We start from the raw sequence: 24,950 nt of genomic DNA, 5'->3' as shown, positions 1-24,950 counted from the left end.
GGAGGAAAAACAATTTATTCTGCAATCTAGTACTGTTAAAGAGAAAGTTACGTGTCTCAGCTTTCACATAAGACTATGAAAGCCACTATTTTAACAGGAGGCCTCCTAAAAGGGAAAGAGAGGAAACTAATGAGATCTTAATGAGTTCCACTTGGAGCTTCCACAGTTGAAAGTCCAAGGATTCTGTGAAAAATGGACAGTAAACAATCATGACTGAGTAGGGTAATGCAAAATAATGCAGCATATAGGAGATTAAGGTAAACAGGGACAAATTACTAGAGATGAAAAAGAGAGCACTAAATGGCCCCAGACATGCATGACGCTCTGTCTGGTGCATGGAAGGTAAGCTCCCTATAAATCTACCCCCTTATTATCAGCTTTCTGATTCATGTCCATTAAGTGCTACCCATTATTACACCTTCTCACTCTTAGTCCTACACCACTACAGCAGTCTCCCTCCCGAAATTTAAAATGCCCCCTCCTGTTTTAAGAAAGGATCCTACAACCTTCAAATGCATTATTTATTTATAACATTTGTCTCCCACATTTTCCCACCCATTAGCAGGCTCAATGTGGCTTACATTATACCGCAAAGGCGATCACCAAGTCCGGTAGATGTTAAACAAATACAGTTTAAAATAAGGGTCAGGTAAGGTTAGAGTAAACAGGTACAAAAAGGAACAAGGAAATAAAGGGATATATAATGTCCAATGCGATGTAAGGTATTGATGCATTGCAGAGTTGAGGCATTTAAGTAGGGCCAGTAGGACAGGCCTTGCAAAACAGATAGGTCTTTAATGACCGCCTGAAGTTTTGATGGTCATGAATCGTTTTCACACTCTTTGGTAGTGCATTCTACATTTGTATACTTAAGTAAGAAAATTTCGATGCATATGTTGATTTGTATCTGAGTCCAATGCAGCTTGGATAGTGGAGGTTCAAATAGGTACGTGACGCTCTGGTTCTGTTTCTGGTCGGAAGATCTATCAAGTCAATCATATATCCTGGGGCATCACCGTAGACAATCTTGTGGACCAAAGAGCAGATTTTGAAGGTAATGCGATCCTTGATTAGGAGCCAGTGCAATTTTAATCGGAGAGGTTTAGCGCTATCGAATCGTGTTTTATCGAATATCAGCCTGGCAGCTGTGTTTTGGGCTGTCTGGAGTTTCCTCATAAGCTGTACTTTACATCCCGCATATAATCCATTGCAGTAATCTGCGTGGCTCAGAACCATTGATTGTATCAAGTTACGGAAAATTTCCCTCGGGAAGTAAGGTCTTATACGTTAAAGTTTCCACATAGAATGAAACATCTTCTTTATATTGGAGTTAACTTGGCTCTCAAGTGTAAGATGGCTATCAATAGTAAAACCTAAGATTTTGAGGTTATCAGAAATAGGAAGAGAATAAAAAGGAGTGCTTAGGGTTGTGGGTTTATAATTATTGTATGGGGATGAGAGGATAAGACAATGTGTTTTTTCGGTGTTTAGTTTTAGTTGAAATGACTTAGCCCAAGAATCCACATCGTCTGCATAAATGAACGAGTGAAGTCTTTGACTGGATAAGAATTTGGCCAAAGGGGACATCATTATATTGAAGAGTATTGGTGATAATGGAGAACCATGAGATACTCCGCAATGTGCATTCCACGGTGATGAAATGTTTGTTTTTTTATTTAACTTGGTATGTTCTGGTGGTTAAGAAACCCTTGATCCAATTAAGTATATTACCTCCAATCCCGAGGTGTTCAAGTAAACCCAAAAGTATACTGTGGTTTATCATGTCGAATGTGCTCGACATGTCGAATTGGAGGAGAAATATACTTTTACCTATGGCAATTTCATGTTTGAATTTAGCTAGATGAGTGACTAGTACAGTTTCCGTACTATGGAAGGGGCAGAATCCTGACTGTGATTCATGTAATAATGAGAACTTGTCCATATATTCCATTAGTTCTTTGGACACCATGCTCTCCATCAATTTTACTACTAGTGGGATGGATGCAACTGGGCGATAATTGGTAAGGTCATTCAATTTTTTCTTTGCGTCTTTAGGTATTGGGGTAAGTAGGATGTTGCCATGTTCTTCAGGGAACAGACCCTGTTGGAGCATGTAATTTAGATAAGATGTAAAGTCTTCAATGAAGCAATTGGGGGCAGATTTAAGTAGATAGCTGGGGCAAGCGTCCAATTTACAATGTTTATTGGAGAATTTCCGAATCGCTTGGGTAACAGATTCAACAGTGATCGGAGCAAATTTAGTCCAGTAATGGTCAGCTGGGTATTCTTCTTAGATTGGATTCAGATCATTGCAACCCCACTCCCACCCCATGCATCTATTCAATCTTTTGTATCAAAATTAGTAAATCATGTGATGCAGATATATTACCCCCTAATTCTATTAACTTATACAAACAATTTAATGCTTTGCATGTAAAGCTGTGCACACCAGTTACAGAATAGTGTCAGTTATGCACACAATTTAATGTAGTTGCTAATTGGTGTTAACCAATTATTGGCTATAATTAATGATAATTGATGCTAGCTGGCACTAATTAACCCAAGTATAGGGCACAAGAAACACTAAAAGCAATGAAAGTGGTTTTGACTACACCCTGCAGCTTAGACCATATAACCTGGTCTGGCCTGCATATAGATAGCACTAGCCAAAGCTGTGGAACAACCATCATCCAGTGGGGCGGAGGTAAAGGACAAGGATGCTCCAACTGGCCCTTGTTCCCTGCAACTGAAGGCACAACACCTCACTGCTATAACAACATTCCAGCGTGATAACTTCACCAGAGAACGGAAAAAAAGCCACAAGAGTTTAATGAGGACAACCTGTTCCTTAATGACAACACCTGCAGACATGGAAGAATCAGTGCACATCTGAACTGAGAATGTACTAATGGTCACACTGCTACAGATGATACTCAGGGCTGCAACTGAAACATGACAGGCACCTCACACACTCAAACAGTGGTGTTTATTTTTTTTTGGGGGGGGGGGGGGAGGATGGTATTTTTAATGAAATGTGTCTATGAATATGATGAATACCTTCAATATTTCTTGGTTTCTGACTTACTGATCAGCTAATATTTCTGCTGTTACTGTGTTATTCTGCCCCCTTCTGGGGAATTCATGTAAAGCCAATAAATTGAGCCTCTGTCACAACATGGAATCAGTAGAATACTACGGTATGTGAACCGAGGTGTCAGGGTAAATCATGTAATTGCAGCATACTTTTAAATGTAAAACTTATATATTACAGAATGATGGGATGGCATCTGGATGTGTTCCAGCGAAGCAAACAAAATTAAACTGGAGAAGTTATTGAACACCACCTTACAGGACCTCACAGGTCCCTCTTCATGTGTCTCACTGGTATAACCTATACGTGCTCTGAGAAACACATACATATGGCTGGTGATCTTATTACCTAAGGCTGTCAGAGAAGTGTGTGTGTATAAGCAATGCTCATGTCACTTTGTCATTCTGGTGTGAAGAGTTCAAGACTAACACTCTTAGGTAAAGAGATAGGATGTCAACAGCACCGATTTCTATAAGAACTAGTACACCAAGCTCCAAAATGAGCCTCATTGACACTCAAGGTATTTGTTCTTATTTTATTTATTTATTGCATTTGTATCCCACATTTTTGCAGGCTCAATGTGGCTTACAATACATCATAAATGGTGAAGATATAATAGAAAAATAGACCTTTAGTTTACAGAAGAATCATGGTAACATGATAATGATATAACAGGATAGTAGTATAGCAAGCAGATATTATAAGGCAGTTCTGAATATCTGTGAAGGAGTAGTGTATGTTTACATGTGTTGATCTTTGTGGTATTTTACTGTTTTGTTGTCCTTTTTTATACTTTAAATTACATATAAATCTTACTGGGAATTTTACACAGCAAACACAATGGAAGTAAATGGAAATGATCATATTACCTCCTCTATCATGCTTTCTACTGCTGCAGAGAGCTCACTCTTGAGAGATCCACTGGACACCATGTTTCTTAGTCGTATGCAATACTCCCGCATCTTTAAAGAAAGAAACAGATTGCAATATTTTGTGATGTAAGGTGGAAAAGGTAAAGCACCTTTCATCTGAGTCTATTTTAAAAAGGCAATGCAGGCACCTATCTGCCTTTATAAAACGGGCAATCAGCATCAACCTGGATAGTGTACAAATGCTGATGCACAAATTTACACCTGCTCTGAAAAAGGCATCAATTTGTGCTTGTACCTGCCTATTTCAAAAAACAAGTGCGTACATTGCAACTCTGCTTCCACTCAGAATATTTCTCCAGGTCCACTTACATTCTTGTGGTCTTTCAGTATGTGTACTTTATACATCTATCCAGCCACGCAATTTCATAAAAAGGATTTTTATGCATGGAAAAATTGGCTCTGCACGTGGAAATCTTTATCAATTTTTTTCATAAAATTACTTTTCTATGTCCTTAATAAAAGAGGTGATCCAAAAAGGGTGTAAAAGAACTGATAGTTAGCCACAATATCAACTTTCGTGTGCAACTAAAAGAAGAATTATCATAAGCATTATAACAACCTAACTACGGCCCTTTTACTAAGATGCCTTAGAAAAATGGGCTTGGCATGTCTGTGCCCTGAAAATGGCAGATACAAATCAAATGAAAATCCTAACACAGGCTCCCACTCCCTGTGTAAATGTATCGTGGACCCCCCCCCCCCCCCCTCAGTGGAAAGCTTAATCAAGTGTTTTAAACGTGGAGAAAAAAAGCCTCAGAGTCGCCGTCCAGCCAGTCCAACTCAGCAGACTATAAGGCTTGAGCTCGGCGTGCCATCATGTAGCTTCAAAGAAAACTCCACTGCTACCTGTGTGTTAAATAACCAGTCACCAATTTCACTGTTTAGCTTGCTGTACACTTTGTGTGTCCACTATAACTTCTATCAATGTACTGTATACTGTTAGTGGATGAGAAGTGCCGCCTGGAGGACACTGTAGCGAGAACATTGAGCTAAGTGGTTTCGGGTGACACTCTTTTGAAAGACTTGTTTGATTTGCATTCTATAGGATTTGGGTAGCTTAAGCAATTCCACTAACAGTATACAGTACATTGATAGACGTTATAGAGGACACACAAAGTGGATAGCAAGCTAAACAGTGAAATTGGTGACTGGTTATTTAACACACAGGTAGCAGTAGAGTTTTTTTTTGAAGCTACATGATGGCACGCCAAGCTCAAACCTTATAGTTTGCTGAGTTGGACTGGCTGGGCGGCGACTCTGAGGCTTTTTTTCTCCACATTTAAAACACGTGATTAAGCTTTCCAATGAGGGGGGGGGGGGGGTCCATGATACATTTACACAGGGAGTGGGAGCCTGTGTTAGGATTTTCATTTATTTTACAAAGCTTGAGTGTATCCTGATAGAGTATCCTGATAGTGAGGTTGCAAAAGAGATTGTAGTAGATCGGGTATCTTTAAATAAAAATAAAAATCAGACAAAAGATTGCCAATTAATACTGTCAAGTACTAAGCATGATGTACTTAGGAACAACAAACATAGTTTGAAATGTCTATATGCGAATGCCAGGAGCCTAAGAAATAAGATGGGGGAGTTGGAATATATTGCACTAAATGAAAAATTAGATATAATAGGCATCTCTGAGACCTGGTGGAAGGAGGATAACCAGTGGGACACTGTCATACCGGGGTACAAATTATATCGTAGTGATAGGGTGAATCGGATTGGTGGAGGGGTAGCATTGTATATTAACGAGAGCCTTGAATCAAATAGATTGAAAATTCTGCAGGAAACAAAACACTCCTTGGAATCACTGTGGATTGAAATTCCATGTGCAAAGGGGAAAAGGATAGTGATAGGAGTGTACTACCGTCCGCCTGGCCAGGACGAACAGACGGATGCGGAAATGTTAAAGGAAATCAGGGACGCAAACAAACTGGGCAACACAATAATAATGGGGGATTTCAATTACCCGCATATAGACTGGGTTAATGTAACATCTGTACACGCAAGGGACATAGGATTTCTTGATGAAATCAAGGACAGCTTCATGGAACAGCTAGTTCAGGAGCCGACAAGAGAAGGAAAAATACTAGACTTAGTCCTTAGTGGTGCTCATGATCTAGTGCAGGGGGTAACGATACGAGGGCCGCTTGATAACAGTGATCATAATATGATCGGTTTTGATATTGGCATTGAAGGAAGTGAAACTAGGAAATCAAGTACGCTAGCGTTTAACTATAGAAAAGGTGATTACGACAAAATGAGAAAAATGGTGAAAAAAAGACTGAAAGGAGCAGCTCGCAGAGTAAAAAACTTGCATCAGGCGTGGATGCTGTTTAAAAACACCATCCTGGAGGTTCAGGACAAATATATTCCACGTATTAGAAAAAAGGGAAAAAAGACTAAACGTCAGCCGGCGTGGCTAAACAGTAAGATAAAGGAAATCATTAGAGCCAAAAAACAATCCTTCAGAAAGGGGAGAAGAGAACCAACTGAAAGTAACAGGATAGATCATAAGGAATGCCAAGCCAAATGCAAAGCGGAGATAAGGAGGGCAAAAAAGGACTTTGAGAAGAAATTAGCGTTGGAAGCAAAAATACATAGTAAAAATTTTTTTAGATACATTAAAAGCAGGAAACCGGCCAAAGAGTCGGTTGGGCCGCTGGACGAAAATGGTGTTAAAGGGGCGATCAAGGAGGACAAAGCCGTAGCGGAGAAATTAAATGAATTCTTTGCTTCGGTCTTCACCGAGGAGGATTTGGGGGGGACACCGGTGCCGGAAAGAATATTTGAAGCGGGGGAGTCGGAGAAACTAAACAAATTCTCTGTAACCTTGGAGGATGTAATGGGTCAGTTCAGCAAGCTGAAGAGTAGTAAATCACCGGGACCTGATGGTATTCATCCCAGAGTATTAATAGAACTAAAAAATGAACTTGCGGAGCTACTGTTAGAAATATGCAATCTGTCCCTAAAATCGAGTGTAGTACCGGAAGACTGGAGGGTAGCCAATGTTACTCCGATTTTTAAGAAGGGTTCCAGAGGAGATCCGGGAAATTATAGACCGGTGAGTCTGATGTCGGTGCCGGGCAAGATGGTGGAGGCTATTATTAAGAATAAAATTGCAGAGCATATACAAAAACATGGACTGATGAGACAAAGTCAGCACGGATTTAGTGAAGGGAAGTCTTGCCTCACCAATCTAATGCATTTTTTTGAGGGGGTAAGCAAACATGTGGACAATGGGGAGCCGGTTGATATTGTATATCTGGATTTTCAGAAGGCGTTTGACAAAGTGCCGCACGAAAGACTCCTGAAGAAATTGCAGAGTCATGGAATCGGAGGTAGGGTATTATTATGGATTAAGAACTGGTTGAAAGATAGGAAGCAGAGAGTAGGATTGCGTGGCCAGTATTCTCAGTGGAGGAGGGTAGTTAGTGGGTCCCGCAGGGGTCTGTGCTGGGTCCGTTGCTTTTTAATGTATTTATAAATGACCTAGAGATGGGAATAACTAGTGAGGTAATTAAATTCGCCGATGACACAAAATTATTCAGGGTCGTCAAGTCGCAGGAGGAATGTGAACGATTACAGGAGGACCTTGCGAGACTGGGAGAATGGGCGTGCAAGTGGCAGATGAAGTTCAATGTTGACAAGTGCAAAGTGATGCATGTGGGTAAGAGGAACCCGAATTATAGCTACGTCTTGCAAGGTTCCGCGTTAGGAGTTACGGATCAAGAAAGGGATCTGGGTGTCGTCGTCGATGATACGCTGAAACCTTCTGCTCAGTGTGCTGCTGCGGCTAGGAAAGCGAATAGAATGTTGGGTGTTATTAGGAAGGGTATGGAGTCCAGGTGCGCGGATGTTATAATGCCGTTGTATCGCTCCATGGTGCGACCGCACCTGGAATATTGTGTTCAGTACTGGTCTCCGTATCTCAAAAAAGATATAGTAGAATTGGAAAAGGTACAGCGAAGGGCGACGAAAATGATAGTGGGGATGGGACGACTTTCCTATGAAGAGAGGCTGAGAAGGCTAGGGCTTTTCAGCTTGGAGAAGAGACGGCTGAGGGGAGATATGATAGAAGTGTATAAAATAATGAGTGGAATGGATCGGGTGGATGTGAAGCAACTGTTCACGCTATCCAAAAATACTAGGACTAGAGGGCATGAGTTGAAGCTACAGTGTGGTAAATTTAAAACGAATCGGAGAAAATCTTTCTTCACCCAACGTGTAATTAGACTCTGGAATTCGTTGCCGGAGAACGTGGTACGGGCGGTTAGCTTGACGGAGTTTAAAAAGGGGTTAGATAGATTCCTAAAGGACAAGTCCATAGACCGCTATTAAATGGACTTGGAAAAATTCCGCATTTTTAGGTATAACTTGTCTGGAATGTTTTTACGTTTGGGGAGCGTGCCAGGTGCCCTTGACCTGGATTGGCCACTGTCGGTGACAGGATGCTGGGCTAAATGGACCTTTGGTCTTTCCCAGTATGGCACTACTTATGTACTTATGTACTTATGTACTATTATTCATTAGATACAAATCATTGTAAGCTACTTGAGCAGGGACTGTCCTTCTATGTTAAATTGTACAGCGCTGCGTAAACCTAGTAGCGCTTTAGAAATGTTAAGTAGTAGTAGCACATATGAGTATCTTGTTGGGCAGATGGGATGGACCGTACAGGTCTTTCCCTGCCGTCATCTACTGTGTTACGTGTGACCTTTTTTTGCATATAAGGGATGAGATTTGATATACTGCCTTTCTGTGGTTACAATCAAAGTACTCCCATGTTAACTCCACAGTAGCCAATTAGCATGCACTAATACAAATGCACTAGCTGGATAATGCTTATATGTCCATTCCCTGCCCATGACAGGCTCCCTCCTAAATTATTTAAAAAATAAATAGCTCATGATTAGCGCCCACTGACAGGCTTTAGCATGTTTTGTGGTAAGCCTTTCTCGTGCGCTATGCCCACATTAAGGCTTAGTTCACTTTAGCAAAAATGCCATTTAATGTTAAAGTGGTATCACTGCAAAACGCTCATGACTCACACAAGTGTCAAGAGACCATTCTCATTATTTACCCCAACAGTCTGTTCTCTCTTGCAAAGCTCAATAATATTGAAATACAATCTTTATACAATTAAAGTCTTCTTGTAAACAGTGAGCTCAATTAGCTAAACCCAACACTACAACTTTGGCATAAAAATGTCTTTTTCGTGGGAAAAGTATGGCTTGCATTATCTCCAATATACAGTTACCATGAGGAAGTAGAAACCCCAGAACTTAAAGATGCTATCAAAAATGTGTTCTGCTCATATACCTTGTGATTGAGGATGTCATTCATTCTTCTAGTCGCTTCAGAGGTATGAGATTCTGGGAAACATTTCTTGGGCATGACGCCATATTTTTCTGAAACAAAAAGGAATACGTCTCCCCTTAGACAGATTTGTGCATCGGACAGGAGATGAACTTACCAAATAATAAAAATCAAGACTGAAATGCTCTTAATGTCATATATTACTGAAGAAGAATGCCAAAAGAAATGCCATGCTGAGACAGATCAAGGTCCATCGAACCCAGCATCGTGTGTCAAACAACCAGCCAAACCAGGTCACAAATATCTGACAGATGCCAGAAACTATATCATATTTCTCATAGCTAACATTCAGGGATAAGCGATGTAGTCTACCTGGCTAGTAATTCTTTAAGGACTTCTTTCAGGAACTTGCCCCAGCTTCTTTTGAACTGCTCTATATTAGTCACTGTCCTTCACCTTATATTTTTCTAGCAACACATTTCACAGCTCAGCTACTGTTCTGTCCAGGTGTCCTGTGCCAGATGGAACTTGTAATGAGCTCCCCGATTTGCTGGCATCCATTGTCACCATCTCCCACAGTGTTATCGGAAAGGGAGCTCAGACGGTCAAATTCCTGGGTGGCAACCACCACTGCACTCTATGAGGAAGACCCTCTCTGTGTTGAATAGAATGCCCAGATACTCCAGCGTCTGTGATGGAGTCTGCTTTTCTTGAAAACCTAACTCAACAACTGCAGAAGACAAACTACTCTGTCCATTGCCGCCACACTGTCCAAATAGGACAATGCACGAATGAATCAGTTGTCGATACACAAGTGAACTCTGATTCCCTGGCGCTGAAGGAAGGCTGCCACCACCACAACCTTGGTAAATGTTCTTGGAGCTGTGGCAAGACTGAAGGGCAAAGCCCTGACCTGGAAGTGACAGTCCAGCACCGCAAAACGTAGAAAGCTCTGATGCGGTGGCCATATGGGTATATGCAAGTACGCCTCCTTGAGATCGAGGGTGGTGAGAAATTCTCCTGCTTGAACTGAGGCTATGACTGCTCTTAGTGTCTCCATGCGAAAGTGGGAAACTCGAGGCAGCAGTTTAGATCTTTGAGATCTAAAACCTGACAAAAGGTGCATTCCTTCTTTGGGACAATGAAGTACAGTCTGAGGAACTAGAACAATGGCTCGGAGCGCCAGCAAGAAATTTACTGTGGCCTCAACCTCGACCGCCTTGATTCCCTTTCGACAAGGAGACTGCAAGAAGAGAGGAGCGACTGGAAGGGGAAAACTCCAACTTGTAATCTTCTGTATGAATGTGATTTTGGTCCACTCCTCCTGAAACTCCTGAAGATGTCCTCCTACCACAGGAAGAGAAGAGTGGACTAGCCTTGCACCATTGCGAAGCTCTGAAAGCATTGGGTGATCTAGCTAACTGAGAGGAGGACTTCCTGTTTGCACGAAACGAAGACTGGCATGCCTGAAAGCAAGACTTCTGAAAGTGAAAGTACACGCTAATTCACTTCGAAAACAGTTTAAGATGAAAAGTACCTACAGTATTTTGCCCCTACTTTTCTGTGAGTATTTTTTTCCAGCAAAAACAATGTATATAGTTTTGGCAAGGCAAAACTGCACACGTTATTTTGACCCCACCCTTGGAAATGCCTCTGCTGAATGCAAATAAAAGCAGTTTCACTTCACACTGCCCAAGGTCCCACCAAATTCATGCTCATTGGATTTGCAAAGTTTCACATGGTTTTCAGGAGCTATAGGACACTGAGTAGAGCCCATCTTACCAATGAGGTTCACTAGCATATCCCACTGTCCTCCATCATTACAGGGGTTTGACAGCAAGAACTGTATCAGCCGTCCTTCCACAGGTTCCTTCTTCTGCGCAGTTTCAATGAAGGCATTTAAGAAGTAATAACAGCGCTCAACCTAAAAGGATGCAGAAATGCATGACAGCTCTCATTTATTTCTGACATAGCTGCAAAACAGTCTGAAGGTAATGTATATATCAGGTTCAATCAACTTAATAGAGAATTAAATACAAAAGGACATATTGAGTTACAGATAAATTTCATGATCATAACAAAAAGATTCTCATCACTCAATTTGTTTGAAATGTAAACAGATATGTTAATGACCTCATAGTTGGTGAAATCTAAGCAGTTTCTATTATTAAACCAGCATCATATTTTACAGTAATGAAACAACTTGAGTTCAACCCTTCATTAGGAAAAAAAAAACAAGCTTTCTTTGCTGTAAGTTCTCTTTTAAGCAATATGCCATTTTTTGCCAAAATGTTAATACTTTTGTTTTTTAACCTTTGTGTAGTAAATATAAGCTTTGGTATTTATTTTAATTTACAAATTATAGAATCATTAATATAGAAAATTAATGATTAGAAAAACAAACACTAAAGCTATCAACTCATCAAGGTATTACTAATCCACGTCAATCTCTGGTAGTTAAATAAATACCGCATTCCAAAACCTGAGAACAGAAACAGAAAGCAGTCCCAAAAAAGCAGATCTGGTACAAACCTAACAATGTTGCTTTTTATTGGAAAACTAAACAGAATCTGTCAAATAATTTGCATGCTTTAGTGTTCAACACAACCTTACCAGATCGTGTTCTTCCCTTCCTCCACCTTTTATGTATTTTTTCCTACTTGTATATAATCTGTTAAACCAGGAGGAAGTCCAACAGATACCTAATATCCTAACAACTGGTTACTCCTTCTTACAAAAAGAAGTCAACAAAAAGAGTCATGCACAATCAAAAGACAGAAACAGGTGCCCATACCTTGTCCCAGAAAAATAAGTACGACTGGCTGAATTCAAATTCTTCAATGTTGAACTTCTTCATAAAAGGAAGACGCATCACATTTAGACATGAGAATATCCAGCACCTTCCTGTAGTAAATGGAAGGACAGCTGAAGTAAAGGGTGAAGAGCCATGATTTTAGGGAACAACAGATTATCAAAGGAGCACATGAAATGTAATATAAAGACCTCTATCTTCACAACTGGGAGTAAGTGAAACTGTTGTCAAGAAGTCTGACATGTGAAATGCAATATAATGACCAGACAGTTCACATCTATACCCGTGACAACCATGCCCATACAAAAATTTATGAACAGAGTAAGTGGCAGCAGCTAATTTCAGTTGGTTCACCTATTCTGCCCAGCTGAAATTCCTCAGATTTTCTACCATCCTGGATAGAAAAATTCTCATGTGCAAGTCAACACAGCTCCCCATACCCAGGTTTTCCATTCAACCAGTCGAAACCTCTACCACCAATGCGCTCTGATCAAACTCCTGTATACCCAAAATTTACCATAGTGCTGGCCTCCACTGTTCATCCCTGCTCAAAGCTTGTCATCTTCCTCTCACTTGTACAAAACCAATACTCAATTCAACACCCAGGTCCCTTTCCATGCCCACCTAACCACCAAAATTACTAAGGCAGGCAATCAAAATACCCAGTCTCCCTATGTTCATTTATGTTAGGGTTTTAACCACTCTCTTTTTGCTGGTTGCTCCAGCCTTCTCGGAAGCCTGATGCAGTCTTTAGTGTTTAGTTTAGTGTTGCAACCATTGTTTTAGGCAGATTAACTCAGTGTCTTCTTGGGAGACTGATGCTTCCAAACCACTGTACATGGTTATTGTTTGGTGTGCATAAATATAACAAAAAAGGCCTCACTCTTTTGAGACTGATGTGAGTACAGTGGGTTTCTGGTGAGTTTTGGAGGGCTCACAGTTTCCACAATAAGTATAATAGGTAGGGGGAGATACGGGCCTGGGTCCACCTGCCTACAGTGCACTGCATCCACCACTACACTACTCCAGGGACCTGCATGCTGCTCTACTGGAACTGACTATAACATCTGAGGCTGGTACTATTTTTATTCTTATTTTGGGGGGATGGGAGAGGGTCAGTGACTACTGGGGGAGTAAGGATGGGTGACCCCTGAATCCCTCCAGTGGTCATCTGTCATTTAGGGCACCTTTTTATGTCTTATTCTTTAGAAAAACAGGTCTAGACCAAAACGTTGACGTTTTCACCCTAGACATTTTAATTTTGATCCATTATGGCTGTAAAACGTCTAAGTGTTAGGCCCGCCCTAATCTCACCTTCAAAATGTCCCCTTGTGATTTGGACACACTGCAGACAAAATGCATAGATAGACATCTGCAAAAAGGTTTTGCAAATAATGATTTGGACATTTTTTGTAACCTATGGAACTTTGTAAGTCTATGTGCTTTGAAAATTAGCCCCATGGTAAATGTAATCATTTTATACTTTTTTTTTTTTTTTGTTCAGGCTCTTTGGTTTATTAGTCCTAATTTTGTACATAAAGAAATACCCTATGTTTCGATAAATCATCAAATTTCTCTTAGATTTACTAAGAGAGAACAAAAGTGGAGCACACAATCCACTAGTAGAACCAGAAAGAACTTTATTTCCACTGTCAACAATATCTGCAAGACGTCCCGACACAGCTGTGTTTCGGCAAACACAGTGCTTGTATCAGGTGTCAAACACATTCAGAACTGAAGCTGATTCTTTGGTGCTGGTTTCTGCCTCCACCCTTTTCTTCTGGTCCTGAGGTTCCCGTGTGCACCTCCTCCACCGCAGTCGACTTCCCAAGTTCCGTTGCTGGAGAGTTTCAGTTCTCTTGCCGTCACTTTGTTGTTCTCTGCGTCCCATGCTGGACAGTAGCAGCAGGATACGGAGAACAACAAAGTAACGGCGAGAGAAGCCGAAACTCTCCAGTGTCGGAACTTGGGAAGTCGGCTGCAGTGGAGGAGGTGGACATGGGAAACCTCAGGACCAGAAGAAAAGGGTGGAGGCAGAAACTTAGCACCAAAGAATCAACTTCAGTTCCGAGTCTCTTTGATCCCTGACGCAGACACTATGTGTGCCGAAACATAGCTGTGTCAGGTCGTCTTGCAGATATCGTCAACACTGGGAATACAGTTCTTTCTGGTTCCACCAGTAGATTGTTTGCTCCACTTTGTTCTGTCTTCTTTGATTTCACCTGTGGAGTGTTTTCGACTTCTTTTGTTCGCTGTCTTAGATATACTATACATAATAAGAGTCAAAATCAAGATCGGACAGAAAAAAATATAGAGTCAGGGTTGGAGACAAAGGTTTGCCTATGCCACAGTCCTGGTATTTAATAAAGGAAAGCTAATGAACAGCAACCATAAAGTACTCACACTGTAAAAACAAAATACTTAGCCAAGATGCTAAAGAACTTACAGCCACAGATGTTTGAAGTATCAACCCCATGCACATACCATAAAATTAAAACCAGGAGAGCACAGTAATGGGGCAATTCTATCAGTGGGGGCCTCATTTTAGGCGCCCAATGCCACACAGTGAGAGCCTGTTCTATAACCACATCTGGGTGCCCAGATTCTATACTAGTGTAACCCGGCATCAGCATACCTTACAGTTAGGCACACATAGTTGTACCAGCCATAGACCTGGTATAACGGGGCGTGCCTAAGTGCGATAAAGGCACATGCAATTTATACTAAGTGATGCATGTAACTGGGAGGCACGCCCATATTCTGTCCATGCTCCACCTATGAGTATGCCTCTTGCATTTGCATATTATACCACTTACGCATGCCCTTATAGAATAGCGTTTGCATAGATAAGTGCCAAGTTTTTATCCATTTACATGTGCATCCTTGAGCACTTTGTTATAACATTGCCTTTCACCAGTATAATAAAGAATACTACAGCTTAGAATTGTAGAACAAGAGGTCATTTGGAACTTGTCTATCCTACCTGAACTTTTCTGATTGGTTACTGGTTTCCCCTCTGTAGCTACAGAATGCTGAAACACATGAACTGTGTCCTGGACCACTTGCCTATGGAGACAGACCTCCAGGGGATCAATGCAGGTGGCCACATTCTGGGCCAGTAAGAACTGTGGTTCTGACTTTAGGCATTTTGCAAAGGCCGCCGTCTTCTCCAAGCTGAGACCTGCAGAGTGAACAAGGTTCATATAGAGACTCATGTAATAAACGAATGGGAGGCTTAGTTAGGTTCAGCACAATTATGACTGCACAAAAAAAACATTCGTGCACTGCTCATTTAAAATCAGGGTCAGCCGATGAGGGATGCATAGGAATGTGGGGCCATGTGCAGCGACTTACTTTGAAGCCTCATTTGCATAAGTCAGCAAGGGCTGAAAAGCAGGGCCATGTACAAAACCCACAGCAGTTCAATGATAGGACCGGCCGGCCCTGATTTAAATTCAATGATAACAAAGGCATTAGCTATTAAACACAGATGCAAAGAAATCTGAATACAACCCAAAAGCCTACAGTATATGTTTTGACAGCTTCTTTTCTTGACAGTAAAGGGGATAGGTGGACAGAAAAAAAAAATAGGGAGCTGAGTCAATCATGTCACTAAATGCAGAATTAAATGGGAAGTGCCCTGACTGTGAAATGATGGACAATGAACTCAGCTACAGATATTTAGACAATATGATCCTATTTATTCAGAACATACATTTGGCATTCTAGACATCTAATGCACATAACGTACACATGTGCAATGCTCCTTCAGGTGCACAGTCTATGCACGAAACATAGTGCTGCTGATGCATGCCTGTGTGTACATGTTTCCATGGCACATTGTGCTGCTGATGCATGCCTCTGTGTAGATGTTTCCATGGCAATCAGTATGCGCTCTGTTTGCGCACATTTTTTTTGCATGTGATTTGCTTACAGCATTGTGTCAATTTTTATTTTTTTTTAGCATGTTAGAAAACTGCACTGAAGTTCAGTGCATGGCTTATTAGATTGGCCCTTTAATGTTTCAAGGACCTTTAATGTTTAATGTTTCAAGGCTTACCTTAACTCCAAGACACATACATCTCATTAATAATTGAACTCTATTCAGATTTCTGACTAGAAATAAGAGACTCGTGACATTTTACAGCCAATTTAATGAAGCATGAGCACTGGAGGATGAGTCCACTTTCTCAGCTGTGTCCAGAAAAAAATATTTGAACTACAGTTTGTTATAAGCAACTTGGGTTTTTTTGGGGTTTTTTTTTTTTTTTTTTTTTACTAAAGCTTAGCATGCACTATGGGGCCCTTTTACTACCCAGCAATAGGGCTACTATTAGGTTTCCACATGGGAAATCAGCCCGGCAGTAGTTCCAGCTTCTGCTGCACACTACTTCTGGCACTAGGAAATGTTATTTTGTTTTTTTCTTTTAAGTTTTCTAGCACTGAGGGCATACCCTGCGCTGCCCAGTTACTGCTGGAGCCGTCACCACCTCCTAAACAGGAGACGGTAAGGGCTCTAGCAGTAAATGGCCACACTGCAATTTTTTTTAATTACTGCACGGACATTTACTGTCCCTTTTAAAAAAGGCCACCTGTTACAGGTGGCGGTAAAAGGTGGCCTTGACACACAATCCCACATACCAACACCACCACGGGCCACCTTTAGTAAAAGGAGCCCTAAATGCACAGAAGCCCATTTCATACCTATAGGCTTCTTAGCATTTAGCACACACTAAGCAATGGGCACCTTAGTAAAAAAAAAAAAAAAAAAAAGGATATGGAAAGCTAATATGGAAAATCTGAGAAGTGACAGAAAACCATATTAATCTCCAGTTAGAATAAAACAAGGGGCAGAATCGTGTTTGTTTTAAATAGAAAATTATTTTAATGTATCCAACTAGGAAGTGCTTTCATAACCAAAAAGGGCCCAGAACCACCTGTTCTCATCCCTCAGGAACTAAAAAGTAGCGACTCTCTGGATCCAGTCCTGCGGACACACCTTCCAATTAGGTTGTCAGGATACCCACAAAAAATATATGCAGGCGATAAATTCGCATGTAATGGAGGTAATCCATCCAAGTTTATCTCATGCATATTTTTTTTCTGTGGTGATCCTGACAACCCGACTGACCAGCTGTGTTCCGAGGACTAGGTTGAGAAACTCTACCCTAGAAGAACTTAAACAGAAGCGATGGGGGGGGGGGGGGGGGGGAGGTAAAGGCTGGAGAGGTTGAAGGATCTGGGTACAGAACGAGGTAGCAACGAATCTTCGCCTCAGAGCTTCCTCCCGTCTCCAGAACCAGCTAAGGTCTGTAAAGCAAAGCAACACGGCAATGGTACCATCTGGGCGTTCGTCCTTAGGTCACTCGGTAACCACCTGTCTGCCGTACAGCGCCTTCCCCCTCCCCCTCTGTCACAAGGAGACCGAACCCTCAGCCCGGCACGAGGGGAAGGAGCCTGCGCTCAGCCCGGCCTGTGACTCAGCACTTAGCCCGCAGTTTCCCTCTCATCTCTTGAGCTGAGGCAGCCCCAGACGCCGAGCTCCCATCCCAGCTCCACTGCTAAAGGAGGCCCCAACCGCAAGTCAGTCAACAGCACCGAATTACCCAAACTCATCCTGCAACTGCCCAAGAAGACCAGAAACGAAAATGAGAAACCGGAACCGGTGTGGAGCGGAAAGGGAGGAGCTAAGGCCAGGAAGTAGACTAATTATTTGGCGAGGGCGGCGGGCGAGGAGCAGTATAGGGGAAGATGTCGGAGCCAGTAATTAGCTAGAACGTCAAGGATGGGGCGTGGCCAAATCTTAAATAAATGGCCGCGAACTAGTTCGCAACTTCGCATTCGCACCGATTTTGTGCGCAGAGTGCCTATGATAGCTGCTTAAGGATGCCCATAGGGTTTACTAATCACTGTTACATTTGTACCCCGCGCTTTCCCACTCATGGCAGGCTCAATGCGGTGGGCAATGGAGGGTTAAGTGACTTGCCCAGAGTCACAAGGCACTGCCTGTGCAGTAATCGAACTCAGTTTCTCAGGACCAAAGTCCACCACCCTAATCACTAGGCCACTCCTCCACACCACTTCTAATTCTAACAAACATTCTACTAGCTATTTGGGTTCACAAAAATGTACTCAATCCCACTATAGATTGCAAAAGGTCTGCATTATTATTAGGTTGTTTTTTGGGGGTTTTTTACAGAGACATTATCCCCAGCACAAGAACCCCTGGCTTAAAAGACCAAGAAGTTCCTAGCTGAGATCAACATATTAGGGGAGGTGGGGGGGAACTCTAATATACAATCCTAAAAACTGCTCAACCATATGTTTGAAATACTATTTTGAAACAGCCTTATGGATCAGTTCAAGTGCAGAGGTGGTGAGGAGCTTGTTCTTACTATAATAGGTTCCATAGACAACTCCAAAAATTCATTCAAATTCAAGGTGTCGCCCACACTTTCTGCTAACCCACTGCTCTCAAAATCCCAGCTAAAGACACAGTAAGATCTTAAAGTTTACAAATCTGCATCTCCAAACATTCAGATCTTGCAGCTTGTTGACTCAGCACCTGAACATGGCCAAACACTGTGTGGAAAATATCATCTACCTTAAATAAAATGTATACACATTGCATCTGAAGTGAGTTATCCAAAGTGAATAGCACTTCTCACAAGAACTCTAAACACCACTGATTTCTTTAGATGCTATAGCCCTCCAGAAGGCAATGATGAATTCAGAGATGGGGGGGGGGGGAGGGAAGGAGACACTCACTCCCCATGATAACTCTACTCTTTCCCCCAATAGTAGGGGAAGATACCTCATGCAGCGCCCCACCCCCAAGCCAGTACTTCACCCTACTGGCATTAGGTGCTCAGTAACGATGCAAAGAAAAGCACTTCTGGTTGTGGTGGAGCAGCAGGGGGAGCCGGATTCAGCAACACTCCATCCAAACTGTTCCATGGAGCCATTGGGACTGCCCAAAACTGGCAAAACATCCACTTGCGGTTTTACTCCACAAAATTCCAAAGCTACCTGAATGATCTGGAGCAGCTCAGTGGGTCTGGGAGGATAAGTCCACAACTTCGCCTTCCTTTCCCCATAGGGAGTAGCAAAAACTCAGAACCACAGTAGAGCTCTGTCACAACAACTCCTTCTAAACACCATCTTGGTTCCTGGGTTTGGAATGCTCTTAGTCTCCTGTCTGATATAGGTGGCCCTACTGCATAGCCTTCTGACTCCTTGAAACACACAAGCCCCTCCACCACAACAAGGTGGTGTCCTTTCAGAAGGATTCCCCCCTTAATGTAAGGTATTCCAGTAAGGTAAGAACATAAGAATAGCCATACTATGTCAGGCCAATGATCCATCTAGCCCAGTATCCTGTTTCCAACAATGGCCAATCCAGGTCACAAGTACCTGCCAGAAACTTAGATAGTAGCAAGATTCCATGCTATCAATGCCAGGGCAAGCAGTAGCTTCCTGATGTCTATATCAATAGCAGACTATGGACTTTTCCTCCAGGAACTTGTCCAAACCCTTTTTAAACCCAGATACACTAATTGTTGATACCACTAAACTCCCTTATATGGTTGGGAAGCCCCACCCAGCGCATCCCGGGATGTACTGGGCAGAGCAGAGCACCACCATTTTGGAGGTGGTACTAGAAGGAGGAGGGAGTGCTACTCCTTCCTCCGTCATTGAAGGTACAGGGGGGGGATTTGGGGGTTGCTAGACCTCCAGGGGAGGGCTGGAGGTTCAGCCCTTTATTCTGTTGGGGGAGGCGATGGGGGGTCTCTCTTTCTCTCACCCCCTCCATCCAGTATATCCTCTTTCCCTCACCACCATCCAGCAGCTCCTCTGTGTGTCTCACTCCTCACTTCCATCCAGCATCTCCTCTTGTTTCTTTTTTCTTTCTCTCCCCCCTCTTCCTGCATCTCCTTGTCTCTCTCCACTTGCCCCACCATCTAGCATTGCCCCTGTCTGCCTACCAGCACAATACACACCATCATGTCAACATGCTTTCATTTATAACAGGCCACATACATGCAAAATTGCCTTTATTAAATTACCCCCCTAAGGTCTGCTCAAACCATACCCAGCACACAGTTCCTTCATATTTGCATGTGCCACTGGCATAAGTAGCTGCTCTTCTAAAATTGTATGCTCATTTACATGTGAAAACCTCTTGAAATCATGTGACTAGTATTATTGACCATGTAGGAATAAGTATAGCTAGGAGATTTGAACTGGCATTTTGGAAAGGATGTCCAGCTGAGAATATGGATGTCCAAGTCATTACATCACAAATGGACATCCATCTCACATGTATTTTAAAACAGTCTGTTCTAAAATACCTGCAAGATGAACATCCATGTACTGGAAACATCCAGCATGAACATTCACTTTACAAACTGAAATGTGTAAATTATTAATTGGGAAAACAAGGAACATGGGCGTTTGTGTGACAGAGTAGGAACACCCATCTTATAAAATAGCCACACAGACCTTCATGCAGAGCAGAGAGGTGTCCTAAGGGTTAGAGCAGAGGGTTGAGAACAGGGGCGTAGCCAGACAGCAGATTTTGGGTGGGCCTAGGCAAGAAGCAGGTGGGCACCAAATTTTCCGCATCGGTTTCATGAAACAATTAAAAAATATAGGATATAGAAATAGCGTACCTTTTTGAAGTTTTATGATACAGGCGATATACTCATCTTTCTTCTTTTATTATACAAATGTACAAATGAGGCATTTCTTTAGAATTTTAACCATTTTAAATTCCTTTATAAATAGTAATTTGCATAAGCGAATATACAATCTATAGGACATATATAATCAATAACAGAGAACAAAAAGTTGGATAGCTTGATTGAAAACATCGTTCGTTACAGTCTACAAATTTTTTTCCCTTGCCACATAGATTTGTGTCTAATTTTACACACAGCCTTTTTAAAGGCAGAGTGTTTGCGAAGGCACGTTCTACTGAAAACTCTTCAAGAACCGATACTACCAGAGAACATTCATATGGTGTAACAGGTAACTTTAGCAATTCAAATATTAATAATTTTTCTTCCTAAACAAGAATAACAAATCAAGATTTGATATCACATTTTTAGTCTCATAATGACCATTTAAAAAAAAAAAACATTTTTTAATAGAGAACAAATAACTTCTTTAGAAATTAAGCAGCACCAATAATCTTGATATACTTTAATATGTGATAAGCTTCATCACCTACATTTTTTATGAATAAACATAAGTTACATTTTTTATGTATAAACATAAGCAGTATCAATATACGACTAGCTCATCCATAATATGTACTTTGTCTATTTCTTATATTGCCCTTATAAAAATTTTTCTTCTCTGCATTATATTTAAAGAATGTATTAGACCAATGATTGTAGTTCATATATATTTTCTTAAAAATTTTTTTAGTTAATTATATAGTAATTTTTGATTAGAATCCAAGACGATTGTAGATTATTGCCTATTACTGTTTATATTTTATATTTTAATGTATATTAAAATTCTTTATGCTTATAGTTTGATAGATTTACAATCGATTTGTTTTAAAATTTAATTATATTTGTTTTAATGTAGACTCCTGACGCAGGCCGATTGGGCCGAAACACAGCTGTGTCGAGTCATATCACCTCAATAAATCTACATAGTATTTCTTCATTTTTGCTTGTGTCGTCTTTTGTTTTTATTTTTCATTTTTTGTGTCGTATGTTTTTTCTGTTCTTTTTCCTTTTTTCACGTCATCTTCGCTGTTTGTGACGGCTATTGTTTTTTGCGAAGACAGGTTTCTTCTGTGTTTTTGATGGTAATATAATATAAGACCATCATTACATATGTATTCAGGCATAAGAATCATAATGCAAAACCAGATGTTTCTGATCACCATAAACATACAAAATGAATTTCTTATACAAAACAAGAGAAGTCTTGATGAGATAATAGCTGATTACAGATAAAAAACCTTAGGTTTAAAAATATACATACATCGGCATTTTTCTGTGGCATCATAAAATTGAATAACAGAATCTGTTTTTAAATAAGAATTACTCACCAAAGGGCCCTTTTTCTAAAGCTTAGTGTGCGCTAAATGCTGAATGTCATATATGGAGGGATTTTGGTAAATTTTATGTATTCCCTCAACAGTATCTTACATTTAGAAGGGAGATTAAAACATGTTTATTTAAGAAATACATTTTACAGGAAATTTAGTTATTTTAGATTTGAGTAATTCCCAGGGACTGTCCTGGCCTCTTGACCTTTGTAACCCGCTTAGAACTGTGACAGAAGGAAAATAAACAAAACATATTTTGTTGTGTCTACAGACATCATGTAGGAAAAGTACACAGTATTTAATGTGCTTTCAACTTTTTTGAGCCAGATTCTCTGAGGCTCTTTACTCATTCTCTTACTGTCTCTTAGTGCCTCTGACTCCTTAGGGAACTGTCTACTAAAGTACACTAAGGTTTTATAGTTACCGCTAGTTAATTGCCAGAATTACTGCATGAGAACTACAGAACCTCTGCATCAACTGTCAGGTTCATTCCCAGCATCTTTCCATATAGTTAGCACCAGAAGAAATGTCCTTTATCAGGTGTTAACTGCACAGTTAGCTAACACTATTTATTTATTTTACACCTAAGTGGCTCACATAAAATACAAACAGAAGCATAAATCCATAAAACAATAACAAACAACATAAGACAACTGCTGGCCCACCTTCAGTCCCCACCATACAGTTAAACAGGCAGGCCTCAAAACCACCCCCGTCCCAAAAATTGACCCCATCTCACCTGCTGATCTCTCCACCTAATAAAATATTTAAAAAAAACCTTCACAGAAGAAGTCCTGCACAATAAAAGTGGGTCTTTAACAGTCATTTATTCAGGTGGCATTAACTGCACTTTGTTATCTGCCTTGTTAACAGGTAAAGTTCAGTAACTTTCCTCACATTAACACTCCTCTACTCACATTAACTCACATAGTCCCCACCCATCCCTTGTCCCATTCTGTCAAGAAGTTAACACGAAAATTAGCATCCATTGACCTCAGAGTCTTTATGAGTGGATCAGTAACTTGTTTCATGTTATGCAAAATTAGATATAGCAAATGACTTGCAATTTTGTGTTTTTCTAATATATCAGCTCACTGTAAAAATATATTGTACTTGGCAAAAAAATATTACTTTCTGAAATAAAACCTTGTAATGTATTATATTGTAAAGTTGCATAAAATCAAGTTAATGTTAACCCTGTGAGGTAATTTCATTCGCTAACCTCAGCTGAAAGTCCACATTAGGTGATGAACTCTTCCCAGAACAACTACAGTTTTGTGGAGTGGAATATTTGCAGGTTTTTGTAACCTTTTTGGGCTAACAAATCATTTGTTAACCAGCAAATGACTAGAGATGTCTAACATATATTTATAATGCACAAAAATGGGGCCATTCAGTTGTTACTAACAATAAACAATAAAGTTGCTGTATAAACCCAGAAAGTCCACAGTGTAGCAACTCAAAATCAGAGTACTCTGGTCTCCATTAACCCAAACCATGTAAAACATAAATAAATACCAGCATACAAAAGAATTCCAAAAAGCAGAGGGGAAAAAAAAACCTCAGTGGAAAACGCTCTCAATCTGCATTATAAACCAGAATGGAGCCTCTCTCATCATTAGTCATAAAAAAAAACACTCCACACAAACTTTCGAAAACAAAAATCTTACAGAAAACTTCAGTTAAAACTAGAAAGGGCATGATGGAGACAAAATAGGGTCCTAGACCACTCCAACATATACATCTTAAAATCTCATAGAAAATTAACAATTTTACTCAGCTGAAAAGCTGATGAATGCTGGTATACAACAAAAAAAGTCCCAAAGATGCAAACCACTAGAGGCCTCTGTTTCACATAATACTGTATCAAGGGAACAAACATCTCTTCAGTGAACTAACGAGTAAAGGGTTATGGATGTCACTGTTGTGCCCATGTTTAGGGCTCTCCTTCTTCTCGCCACCTAGGGGCCAGACTTGGGGGCTGCAATTGACTCTCTGGTTCTTATCACCCGTTCCAGATTTCAGCCCAGTCCGGTCCGGATCTTCTGGTCTGCCAGACCTGCTTGTTTTGTTTTGAATCTACACAGCACCCGTAGTTGCCTGGTGATTGCTGCAGCTGAGCCTCAGCTGCTGCTGGGCTTATTAGCCATTTTGAAACTCTCTGCTTTGCCTTTGCATCGCCTTAGGCCCTGGTACGTTGGTGCTTGTTGCAGTTCTGCTTAGTTTGGGTTCTTGCCTGGGATTCTTGTCTGTTTTTAGTTAGTCTGTGTGTAGTTTACATTAGGTTGTTGCCTGTTTTCTAGTTTTGTCTCTGGGTTAGTTTTGTGTCTAGTCCTTGTCTGTTTGTTTCTTTAGTGGCTGCTCTGCAGCTTCCAGTCCTGTCTTTTCTCTGTCAGTATTTGTTCCCTGTTTTAGTGGCTGCTTGCAGCTTTCAGTCCTGTCCCTTAGCTTATCCATTCCTTGCCCTGCTGTCCCTGTATGTTCCTTTCCCCTCTGACCCTCAGTCCTGGTTCAGCCTAGTGGGGATCCAGGTCCTGCCCTGTCCAGTAAGTCCTGCCGGCCACCTGCACCCAGGGGCTCAACTCCTGAGGAACGGTGGTCAAGTGCAGGTGAAGTCTAACTGTTTGTCAGAGTTCTGCCTTGTCTCTGGTGTGGGGTGGTTTCGCCTGCTGTTGCCGCTCCTTGGCAGTGGCCCAAGGGCTCACAAACCTAGTTCCTGCTGTGAAA

The 24,950-nt window shown here is 41.1% G+C and overlaps 1 protein-coding gene across 1 annotated transcript in view; it reads right to left on the bottom strand.

Annotated features, from left to right (window-relative positions):
• Nucleotides 1-17,832, bottom strand: part of BLMH (bleomycin hydrolase) — a 47,048-nt gene extending 29,216 nt beyond the window's left edge. The window contains exons 1-6 of the mRNA XM_030222371.1: nucleotides 17,761-17,832; nucleotides 15,138-15,335; nucleotides 12,137-12,246; nucleotides 11,125-11,266; nucleotides 9,346-9,434; nucleotides 3,961-4,053 (exon numbers count right to left, since the gene is read on the bottom strand). Coding sequence (XP_030078231.1) covers nucleotides 3,961-4,053; nucleotides 9,346-9,434; nucleotides 11,125-11,266; nucleotides 12,137-12,246; nucleotides 15,138-15,335; nucleotides 17,761-17,770 — 642 coding nt within the window. The 5' untranslated portion in view covers nucleotides 17,771-17,832. The remainder of the gene's footprint in view (nucleotides 1-3,960; nucleotides 4,054-9,345; nucleotides 9,435-11,124; nucleotides 11,267-12,136; nucleotides 12,247-15,137; nucleotides 15,336-17,760) is intronic.
• Nucleotides 17,833-24,950: the final 7,118 nt, after the last annotated feature.

The sequence above is a fragment of the Microcaecilia unicolor genome, chromosome 13 (genome assembly GCF_901765095.1).
Source record: "Microcaecilia unicolor chromosome 13, aMicUni1.1, whole genome shotgun sequence".
Lineage (NCBI taxonomy): Eukaryota > Metazoa > Chordata > Amphibia > Gymnophiona > Siphonopidae > Microcaecilia > Microcaecilia unicolor.
The sequence above is the reverse complement of the archived record's forward strand: the minus strand, read 5'-3'. Positions and strand labels throughout refer to the sequence as shown.